At 37.5% G+C, this 12,324-nt stretch overlaps 1 protein-coding gene across 1 annotated transcript; it reads right to left on the reverse strand.

Annotated features, from left to right (window-relative positions):
* Positions 1-6,931: 6,931 nt before the first annotated feature.
* Positions 6,932-10,609, reverse strand: LOC127797568 (phosphatidylinositol 4-kinase gamma 7-like). The gene is made up of 2 exons (XM_052330580.1): positions 10,301-10,609; positions 6,932-9,454 (listed from the first exon to the last, which is right to left on the reverse strand). Exon 2 carries the CDS (start codon positions 9,167-9,169, stop codon positions 7,259-7,261), a length of 1,911 nt encoding a protein of 636 aa, XP_052186540.1. The 5' UTR covers positions 9,170-9,454; positions 10,301-10,609; the 3' UTR covers positions 6,932-7,258.
* Between the last annotated feature and the right edge of the window lie 1,715 nt (positions 10,610-12,324).

Consider the following 12,324-nt stretch of genomic DNA (forward strand, 5'->3'; position numbering starts at 1 on the left):
GTTATGTTAAGCGATAATACAATTGCAATATTATGAATAAAGGAATTACGATTATGTATCATTTGAGGTTTCGATCTAGCTTCCGCATTTATAATGATTTATCTGTCTTAGTTTTCGATGAACGCTTTATGTATTAAGTTTATGATGGAAAAAAATATATATCTCCAAAATCTTACGTTGTCTAATGTCTTAGAAAAGTAAAACGTTACAGCTTATTTAGTTCTTTTTGAAAATACAACGGCCAACTTAGGCCCTAAGCTTTGGCACTTTACCGTTCTTCTAATGACTAAATACTTAACAAAAATCTTCTAAAAGATCTTTAAAAGAAAGAAAGAACAAAAAAGTCACATAACTCATTAGCAAAAAATAATAATAATAATAATAATAATAATATAAAAACTTGCCCAACTCCACCTCACCACTCCCAAAAGAATGACCATGTGGCATCATTCACCAAATCCCATAATGGCAAGTGATGTGTGCTAGAAGAAATATTAATGAAGAAAAGAAAGATAAAAATTATAAATAGGGAAAAACAAACCCGAGAAATAACTTTCACAATCGTTGATGCACCACTTTTATCCAAAGAAAGACAAAAGTTATGATCTATAAAAGGAACTCTCATAGTCATCGATCCATCGCTTTACCCAAATAAAGAAAAAAGTTATAAACAAGGGAAAATGAACTCTTTCAGTCATCGACCTGCCACTTTACCCTAATTCCCCTTTGTTTGCTTGTTTCTTTCTCCAACTAAAATCCACTCTCCCTCATTCCCCTTTGTAGCTGACCTCTCTCTTGATAGTCTAACAACTCCACAGGCGAGACGAGAAGATTGGTTTCAAAATAGTTATGGGATAAAAATAAGCAAGGTAACTTGCATGCAAACTTTGGATCTAACAATATTTTTTCCTTTTATAATAGCACAATGATGATTTCAAAAAGTTCATACTACATTAGATGCTTTCAATTCGTCTTTCTTCAAGTGAAATATGCTCAATATAGTTTCAATAATTATATTTTATGTTTAATTTTAAAATTGTGAGTCTAATTTTGGGAGTTAGGTTTGACTTGGGGAATGGAATTAACTTTCTTGATGAAGTTTAACATAGTTGGATGAAATTTTGATGGGATCCACTATAAGAGCTAACGTGACTCTAAGTTAGGAAGTGCAAGAACTTATTTGATCTTTTAGAATATACAAAAGCCAATTTGGCCTCGAGCCAAAATATAGGAGCAAATTTGGTATTTCGCCCCTCGTTTAATGACTAAATATTTAATAAAGATGCTTCTACTAGCTTGTTTAGAATACAAAAACTAGGCTAACTCCACATCAATGCTTCCAAAAGAATGCCTACTTAGCATCATCCACCCAAGCCTAGAGTGGTAATCGATGCGTGTTAGAAGAAATACTAAAAGATAGAATATTGAAAAAATAAAATACAAATAAAAATTCTAAATAGGAAAAAAGAATCGAAGAAGGAACTTTCACAATTGTCTATATGTCGTTTTATCAATAGAAAGACAAAAGTTATGATATGTAAAAAGAACTTTTGTAGTTGTCGATCCACCGCTTTACCCAAAATAAAGATTAAAGTCGTAGAAAAAGGTAGAGGAACTCTAAAAGGAACTCTCTTAGTCATCGACCACCAATCTACCCCTAATCCCTCTTTGTTGCCTGGTTCTTTCTCCAACCAAAATCTACTCTCCCTTATTCCTTCTTGCTGTCAATCTCTCTCTATAGTCATATAATTCCATAGGCGAGAAGGGAATGTTGGTTTCAAAATTGTTATGGGATAAAAAGAAGCGAGGTATGTAGCATGCGAACTTCGAATTTTACAATATTTTTTTTCTTTTATATTAGCATAATGATGGTTTCAAAGAGTTCATGCTACATTAGATTCTTTTGATGAGATATGCTCAATACGATTTCAATAATTATATTCCTTGTTTAAATTTAAAATTACTAGTCTAATTTTAGGAGTTAGGTTTGATCCGTGGATTGGAATTAACTCTATTAATGAAGTTGGATGGCCTTTTGATGGGATCCACTATAAGGGCTACCATGGTCCCAAGTTTGAAACTATAAAAGGTTACTTGATCTTTTTAAAAACTATAAGGGCCAATTTGGCCCCCAAACCAAAATATAAGAGCTAATTTGGCACTTCTTTATTTTTTTAGTAATTAAATATTAAATAGAGATGCTTTTATTAGCTCATCTAGAAGAAATAAAGAATAAAAAAGTCATATGAAAACTTGGTTAATACCTCACCACCTCTAAAAGAATGGCCACGTCGCATCCTCCACCAACGCCTTGAGCGAAAAGAAATATAAAAATTATGAGTAGGAAAAATAGAATTTGAGAAGCGAGTCTCAAAGTCATTGACGCCACTCTATTCAAAGAAAGACAAAAGTTACCATCTCTAGAAGAAACTCTCACGATTGTCGATCTTGTTGCAAAGAGGAATTCTAGATAGAACTCTCTTAGGCGCTGACCCACTGCTCTTCCCTTTTGTTGCCTTGCTTCTTTTTCAGACTAAAATTCACTCTTCGACTTCCCTTTGGTAGTTGATCTCTCGTCGATAGTCATACAACTCAACAAGCAAGAAAGGAAGATTGGTTTCAAAATTGTTGTGTGACAAAAAAGGAGCAAGGTATGTAGCATTTGAACTTTGAATTTGATAATATTTTTCTTTTTATAAGAGCACAACAATTATTTCGAAGAATTCATGCTACCTTGGATGTTTTTGATTTTTTTTTCTTCAATGAGTATGCTCGTTATGGTTTTAATAATTATATTATTTGTTAAGTTTTAAAGATTACGCCTATATAAATTTGATGGTTTCTTAACTTTGTTGGATTCCAATTGAAAATATGTTGGCTCATCTTATGAGATATGTCAATTTGATTTTAATAATTATAATATTTGTCTAGTTTTATAGATGATGCCTATAAATTTGAAGATTTTGTAGGATTCGAATTGAAAGTTATCTAATTATGCTTTGCTTCAATGTTGTCTTGTCGTTACCATGGTAAAATTTATAAGCAATGTTACCCTTGTTAGTCTTGTTGTTGTCAATTTAATTGAATATTTGGTTTTAATTAATATTTTTCCAATACTCCTTTTATTGAAGGGTGCTTGAAATTTGAGTTTAAAATAAGTTTTAAATTTAAAATTTATGAGAATGTTAGTTTAAAGCTTCTTTAGTAAAAATAAACTAATACTAGAGTCAAGCCCAACTCACTATAATTTTTTTTTTTTTAACAAATGCGCCCGATTCTTTAAAAATGAGCTCAACTGGAGCTTGGGGCCGAGCCTAGGGCTCTATAGGCATGCTCAAAGCTCATTTGGAACCTTAATATTTGTTATGGTAAAAGACTGGAGTGTCAATAAAAGCCCAAGTAATTTGGGCCCTATCAAATATTACTTGAGCCCAGATCAGAAAAAGGGTTCTCATAATCTGACATGCCCTTATTATTTTGTTAGAGAAAGCCCAATTGAATTGGAGCCCACTCTAATTCCTAGGGCACCCATTAGGCAAACCATTTTTTCAAGTGTATACTAGTAGGAAGGATAATTAGACACAACAATTGGTAGGGGTTAAAAAAGAAAAGACAAGAGTAAAGTACTGTTCTTCCCTTCCCCTGAAATTGCTTTTTAAGATCCCAACTTTCAACTCAACTTATGCTTTTCTTCTGGTTTTGGACTGTAGAAAGTATTTTTTTAATTTTATAATTAAACGTACTAACATTTTTATGTTTCAAAAAATAATAGTATTTGTTTTTAAAAAACATATGTTTTGATATTGAAATTGCTTCATAAAAATAGTTTTTTATTTTTATTTTTTTTTTTTGTAACTTTGTTTGAACTATAAAACATGTTAAGAGGACCGAAATAATAAACTTAGCAAACCTAGTCATGTACCACAAAAATTCCCTATTTATAATCTTACCTGCAGTTGCTCTAATACCATAACCCCGAAAAGTACCACCTTCAATAACCATGAATGAAACAATACTAATCCTACCAAAACATGTGACAGACAATCATTGACATGCTACACTATACATTCATTTTTTTTTTTTTTTTTTTTTGTCTACTAAGTCCATCATCATCCTACCTTAGCTTACAAGCATGGGAAGAATGCCCACCAGTGAAAATGGAAACCACTAAGGCCAATCAGAGAAAAGGCTACCACATAAGCAATATAAGCCAACCCTAACTGTAACTATCTTTCTCATCAATTTTGAGTAGCTTATGCTAACTTTAGTTTCCAGTCAAAAAGCAGACCTATAGCCTGCCGATGGCCACAGATGGAGAGACCTTGTCAGCTCCAAATGGGTCTATTGATCAAGACCACCCCACCAAACAATTCAAGCTTATCAACTTCTGCTGGAAAACCAAAACCAAAAAAAAAAAAAATAGCCAGATCAAGCCTATGGCATCTCCATAATATGTGTCCTCAGCTTCGACATTCTCAGAATTCTCAACCCAACTTGCTTGAGATGGCGACATTCATTACTCATTCTTTTGATATGTTTGTGCTTGTTTTGATCAAAGTTATGATATGATGTTGGTTTAGATCATCTTAAATGAGTTTCTTGAATTTGGGTAGCCCACTTAGTAGGAATAACGGTACATAATGTCTATTCCTAAATCTTGCTCTTGATACAGTCCAGGTGTTTACTGTATGATGTTGCCATGTTGCTTTCTTATAAATAGTGATTATTTAATTTGCTTAGAATGCCAGCATAGGGCATGTTGACACTGTGACACCGGACAAGCATGGTTCAGAAAAGTTGAAATTAAGAAGCCTGTCTATCAGATCTCCAGTTCACTGCTGGTCATTTGATACGAAGTTAGCAAATGGTCCCAACTTCCAGGCCAATGATAATATACTAGAAACAAGATCAGAGATTAGGATGCCATGACTCTTGCCATACCCTACCAATTGATCAATTCTTAGTTGCTTTATGTCAATTATTAAGAGGCCTGATGGTGCCAGTAGATAGAGAAATCTTGTCTTGATGATGAACAAGTCTACCAAACTTGATATTAGGATAAGTTTGATGGGTTCATTTAGATAGGTATCCTTGTGTTACCAATAACCAGACAAAGAAACAAAGCCCAATCCGGATGCAGACTATTCTATTACCCCCTCCAAGCAACCTTTTTGAACGGTTTTGAAGTTTTCTTCATAGTAGAGGGTCTTTGTCCCATATGTTCAGCTTCCACCCTTCATGCTGTAGATCATGAATGTTATTTCTTTATCCAATAAAATTAGGAGCAACAAAACCAACTTATGGAGAAACGCCGTAGAGAATTCTAAGAATTTTATATTAAGGATGTCAAAAACTGAGTTGCTACTGAATCCAAACAAGTTTGATGCCAGGTGACCGTGAAGTTCAAGCTTTCCAGCAGGAGCTGGTCACCAAATTGGGATAATCGGCGTAAGGATTTTTAACACAGATACGCGTACAGGTAACCATTTAAGCAAGGAAGCTAGACGGTGTTGGGAGGTTTGATCAAGGGGAACTTATATCAATTGATCATGGCCTTTGCCTCCCAGAGAGAGTGAGCGGAGGACCCATACTCTATGTGGATCCATTGGCCTCAGGCTTCCATTCCTTTTTCGGAGGATGAACTTGAATACATAGAAAATCTCGATCCTGTACAGGACATTGAGATGCTCCCAAGGGAGCTTCCCATGATTCGACAGGGCTTTGCCTCAGGGTTTTTTTGGTTCTCTGTACAATTTTCCTAAAGGAAGCTGCTGGCTTGGCCTGTGTCCTGCTGAGATTGGCGAGACGATGAGTAGTGGGGAGTAAGGAGTTTTGATGGGGTGAAGAGGAACCCAGTGAGGTTGAGGTTATATGCACGGAGGCAGAGAAGCTGATGGCAGAGAGAGGAAGTCTTATCCCTCAAGGCCAATGCTGGAGATGAGGAGTTTTCGGTTTGATATTGACAGTGAAGAAGCAGAATTCGAGTTTACTGCAAAAGTGGTACTACTAGATGACTATTAAGAAGAGTATCCTCCCTAGTCATAACACTAGTTCAACATAATGTATAGATAGATTCACAAGTAGAAGAAGAAGAAGAAGAAGAAGAAGAAAAAATAATCTAATGTGTTAACGCAATGTCAAAACACCAATAAACATCCAAACCCTAATTGCCTGACTATTTGCCATGAACCCCACCGTCACCATGCGAAGAGTTAGATCAAATAAGGATACAAAATATACATCCTTAAAACAACATAAAATGTCTATTTCCCAATATTGATTCTTCGGATAAAACTCCCAAAAACCAGTGGCAGTGGACCCCAAAACAATAAATGCAACTCCGGTCACTGTGTTTTTACTTCATAAAAGACTTGTGTCAACTTAAGCTTTCTGAAAAATGGCAATACAACTGCAACTAGATCAAGGAAATAAAGCAAAGCACAACAATAATGGACTTATTATTGAAGAATCCGGTAAAGGGTTGAAGGTGACACATGCCGGCTGCCATAGAGAGCCCCACCACCATGTGATGCTGCCTGTTGGATTCCTTTCTTAGCTCATTTGCATGGCGATGTCACCACAGGCCGAAAAAACAAAGTATACATGTAAGCCCCGTACTCTTCTGTAATAATGATAAGCTTTCGACAACCGTGACATAATGAGATTTGGCGTGGATGACAGCCAGCTGTTTGGAAACAGAGAAATTGAACACTCCTTCCAAAATAGGCTGCTGCTGCTGCTGTCATCTGTTTGCTTGGCCCTTCAGGTATTGCAGAAACCAAATACAAATTCTCATCTCAAGCAAGGATGTCATTTCCAAACATCCAATTTTCCCCAATAAGAAGTTGCTCTTGAAAATGAAATACCGAGAATTGAAAAACAAAACTCGTGAATCATAGAAAACAAGTCCTAGAAAGCGCATATTCCGATATTTACATAAATTTTTTTTTCCTTTTGGGATTTTTCATTCAAGCATTATTTATCACACAAGTCCATATGGAGTGAAAGAAAAAACAAATGAAAACACGAGAAAAAAACCAAAAAGAAAAGAAAAACAAAAGCAATCCTACAACTCAGCCTTATCAGTCAGTGCCTTGAGAATATTTACAGCACTTCATCCTAACTTGTTTCTCCAAACTACAACAACTTCCGGGGAGAAAATTCATTAAACCAAAGCTCCTACCCTAAGGTACTTCACTCCCACAAACCTGCAGTCTTATTCCCCTTCATTCTTCAGTCCTCTTCTAGCAATAACCCGTCAAAACTGGCAGGAAGTCCCAAGCCTCTGTCTTTGCCTCTGACCAGCAGTCACAGACTTGCGCTTGGCAAAAGCTGGGTACAACAGCTCCCGGAACTTCTCTAAGAACAGAAACCACCCTTCCTCGTTCATGTCTGCAAGGTTAACGAAGATTACACTGGCAGGGAGCTGCTCACTCGCGCTCCTGTGCCCAGAAGATGAACTCGCCACATAGCCATTCTCTAACTTTGTTCCTGGGAATTTCAGATGCTTCTTGCTCTCACCTAAACTGGTATTCTTGAGGGACATCCACAGCTTTGAAACAGGTGGGATCTTTTCAAGCAGTGCGCGACCGGGAGCTCCTTTCTCTTCTTCACCTTCACTTTCTTCCTCCTCCTCCTCCATGCTTTCCTCCAGTTTAGAAAGCGGAAACCGGCCATTGCCACCTACCAATCCAAAGCTGAATGGTGATCTAGACAAGAAGTCATCTGGTGCCATTTTTGGAATAAACTCGAACTCAGATTCTTCACAGTCAATGTCAAACTGGAACTCCTCATCTACAGCATCAGCCTTGGGGGATGAGACTTCCCTCTCAGCCATCAGCTTCTTCGCCTCCATGCATATGACCTCCAGCTCACTGGGTTCCTCTTCACTAGATCGAAATTCCCTGCTCATCATTTCCCCAATCTCAGCAAGGCAGAGCCCAAATTTAGCAGCTTCCTTAAGGAAATTTGTGCAGAGAACCAGAACCCGTAGGCAAGCCTCTCGAATCATGGGAAGCTCCCTTCGGAGCATATCAACATCCTGTGTAGGTTCAAGATTTTCTATGTACTCAAGTTCGTCCTCTGAAAAAGGAATTGAAGCCTGAGGCCAATGGATCCACTCAAAGTATGGGTCCTCCAAACTTTCTGGGAGGCAAAGACCATGATCAATTGGAATAAGTTCCACTTGGCCAAACCTCCCAACACCATCTAGCTTCTTTACTAAGAGATTACCTGCATGCCTATCTGTGTTAAAGATCCTAATGTCCAATATCCCAATTCGATGAACAGCTGCCACTGGAAAGCTTGAAGTTCCATGGTCACTGGCATCAAAATCATGAGGAATGAATTGTTGGAATGATGCAATCTTGCTAACAAGCTTCTTGTTATGAGGCTTGTTTCCATTTACGCATTCATTCACATTGAACACTGAGTGAGTGATCTTCACTAGGGCAGTTGCAGGTACATTAGCAAAATGCTCATAGTCAAGAAGATAGGCTGCGACTTCTCTGAATCCAGTTTCCCCAACCCGCACAGACCGCTTCAGCCCTGGTTGACCAAGGGCTTTACCCACAAAACCTTTCGGATTGTTTGGAGCAAAAGGTTCTTCATCTGTTGGTTTCACAATGGCAACACTCTCACCTCTGTTGTTTCTGAAATAATAAGCACCGCCAAGCCCACTGTGAACAGGTAGTGGCTCAACTCCAGTCTTCATTGCCTTGACAATTTCCTTGACAAGTTGCTTAGTTCTAGAAAAACGATCAGAGTTCCCTAATATCTCAATAGGGCCGCTTCGATCTCTCTGCTGGATTTCCCTCCCAGTTGGTGAAAGACAAGGAGTTGACGAGCTTCTATGCATCAAGTTCCGCGTTAGAAGAAGAGGGGAATCATTTCGAATGGCACTAAGGTCATTTTTCAACACCATATCACCAAATGTCAACGAGCTCTCTTCAGTAGGTACATTAAGGGCCAGTTGCAACCTCCTTTTCACTGTGTGTGCATTATCACTCCGATCCAACTCCATCCCCAATACACAACCAGTTTCAGTTTGCACAAAAACACGTCTCCTCCCCACTGGTTTTCCCTCCATCCTCTGGTTCCCACTGAGTGTGGGGTTGAACACTGCCACAGCCATCTGTGTCTGAACAGGGCTATCCAAGTTAGGCGACATGAAAGGAAGAGAAAGACCAGTGACAGTCACAGGCGGCAACAGAGATGGCGGCAGAAGAGAGCTTCTTTCTCTCTCTCAGGCAGGCGCCAAACTCGGAAGCCAATTGCAATTGAACAAGGAAAAAGTAGAACACCCAAAAAATCATTAATGGGTAAATTGAAATCTAAACCAATCCCATCTCAAGACGAATAACAGAACCTAGCACACTCATGGAGACCGAGAATTAAGCTCAACCAGAACTTCCACAGATTCGTCTTATGATGCAGAGGAAGCAGAAAAGGCAATCTGTAGAAAAAATAAGAAAGACTCAGATTAGGTAAACGATATTCGTCTTAAACCAATATATCTAACTCATAAAACTCAGTATTTCTCTGGATTGTGCACGCTCGCGCAAATGTGCGTGTATGTTTTTCATAGATAGACCCAGACATTTCTCAACAACCAAACTCAGCACAGGTCACTACAGATGAGGCATCTAACAAGGAAATGACAAAAAAACATGACAATAGATCAAATTGGTAAGACCTTAATAACCAAAATGAATGAAAATCAATGAAAAGATGTCCACGGAATATCCAATACTGGCTGAATCCAGTGAATACAAACTAGACTCTAGCCTTCTTGCAAGCAAATAGCATCTAAGTCTATCAAATTTAAAAGAACTAGATAATAAATCTAATTATCCTGTAAATTTGGATACAGTAAAGAAATTTTTAGAAAGGACGCAAATAGTAATACAATCCCGCTTAACATATGCTTCATTAATAAACAACTAACAGGACTCAACATTACCGTTCAAATCCATACAAAATGCAAGAGAAACCAAATATTCCGTCAAAGATCCGGACGGAAAAAGAAGATACCGACAGAAATGAAATGTAATCTGTCAGCACATGCTTGATTAACAACAAATCTCAGCAATTGGAATGAGATCTGAACCAAATCCAAGAAAACCGAACTAAACCCCCACAATCAGTGAAGATTAAGAACAAACGAAATCGGATCGTTCTCAACACCGATTAAGACGCGACCGACATTCAGCGGCTCGATCGAAACCGGAACCAAGCTAATTAACGACCTAATAAGAAGACGGCACACTGAAACCGCAAGAAATCGAGGCGCTGAACTTACCAGACTGCGAGATCTGTGAGACGACGGCGACGACTCCTGAAACGGACGCGAAACGTTTGTCGAGCGATTCAAAGGCGCAAAGCAATCCGAATCAGAAGGCTGAAACGGCTAGAGAGTTGGATCGGAGTGGCGGTCCTCTGCAACCTCTTCCTCAAGCCAAGCAAACCCCCACTCTCTCACACACACCCTCTTTATAGCTCAATCCGTGTTCTCTGATGTGTTGTATATATGTTTGTCGTCCTTCTCTGGGAAAGTTCTTCTTTAACTCTGGTTAACGAACCCCGGTTAAGATGCAAATCCTGGCTGGCTGCTAGCCCTTTTCACTACAGTATGCACACATATATATAAATATCGATATATCTTGGAAGGGTCTAGAACTCGTGATTACAGCCGCTGGATCTCGGGGATCTGAAGCGATGTGGGCCGTCGGATGGGGGCGACGTGGGGAGAACCCATTGGGCAACAACGTGGCAAGGGACAGCGTTGAACAGGTACTGGCAGCGAAATAGAGCGTTTTTACAATTTCTGTGCTCGGCCGCGTCTGATCTAACCAACGAATTCATACCGGCCTAAAAGACGAATCTGCCCTCGACGCTTCAGGTAAAGTTGAATTCTGGAACTCAGTTTAATTCATTTCAGTTAATTTGATTTGAATTTCTATTATTAGATTCTGTTGGATTCATTTCAGTTTATTTAATTTGTAGTCCAATAAGATCGGAATACGTGATATTACCAAAAAGCATATATATATATATATAAATAAATAAATTTTATATCTAAATCAATTTTAAAATTTTTTTTTTTAATTCCACTCAGTTGTCACATAATTTTAATTCCACTCAGTTGGTAAGGATAAAGTTAGTAATGAAAGTTTACATAAAATTGATAAAAAGCTTGGAGCACAAGTAGATGACACTTCCGCTCCTTAGCGTGTGATGATGATAAAATGAAAAGACAAATATGCCCATCCCATGGAAAGTAGAATAGTTTTAGCCGAGTGAATCCGCATCATTGATAATCATCATTCATCATGTTACAGATATTATTGTATGACACTTTCAACTCTTTACATTTCGGATTTGATGTTTCTTTTGACTTTTTGTCAATTTCCCTTTCTTCCTTCCTTCCATTCCAACCCTCTCGTCCCCCAAAATATTGCAAACACAACTCAACTCTCTCTTATTATACCATAAAAATATATATATTTTTAAAAAAAAACAAAAACAAAAAATCCCAAATAAAATAATTAAACTTTACTATGATATTCCAAAATATATATAACTCCAATATTAATGCAATAAATATGAAGTATAAATTTGAATTTGAATTTTATCTTGTTTTTATAAAAAGAAATTATAGATAAGGTTACAATGCTTGCTTTCAAGATACAATAAGTTTTTAAAATAAAATGTTATATTTGACATTATGTCTGACCAGTAGATCCTAAGGATAGAAAGGGAGGGGGGGGGGGGGGGCATATGAGTGTGACAGGGGGGGGGAGGGCTGATGGAGGCGGCTGGCTTTATTAAGTTTAGGGTTAGGCATAAATTTAGAAAAAAAAAAAAAAACAACAAGAGGGGGGGGGGGGGGGGGGTTGATGTTTAATCGAGTGATTTTGTGAGGTGGAGCCCAGTTGAATTGTTTGTCATGTGAAACTGGTACAGGTACTTGATGAAGTTCCAAGGCCTGAATTTGACCGGCTATAATGCCTAAAGCAGTTAAGCATAAGCTCTTGACCCATGCTACTTGTTTGGCGGTAAAACCAAACAAACTACTTTACTTGGGATTTAATTATTATAATTATTATTATTTCCATTTTCACTTTCTACTTTAATATCTTATTATATTTTATTTATTTTTTTACATATCCAAAATAGAATTTTGATAGATCATTAATTAAGTCTAAATTTATGAAAAATGTGTAGTTCTTGGAACCAGTAAATGATTTTATTCATGGTTGAATAGTATTTGAAGAATGTGTAAGCAAATTGGTATATAAAAAGACAAAATTTAATCTATATTAT

The sequence above is a fragment of the Diospyros lotus genome, chromosome 3, assembly GCF_014633365.1.
Source record: "Diospyros lotus cultivar Yz01 chromosome 3, ASM1463336v1, whole genome shotgun sequence".
NCBI classification, from domain to species: domain Eukaryota; kingdom Viridiplantae; phylum Streptophyta; class Magnoliopsida; order Ericales; family Ebenaceae; genus Diospyros; species Diospyros lotus.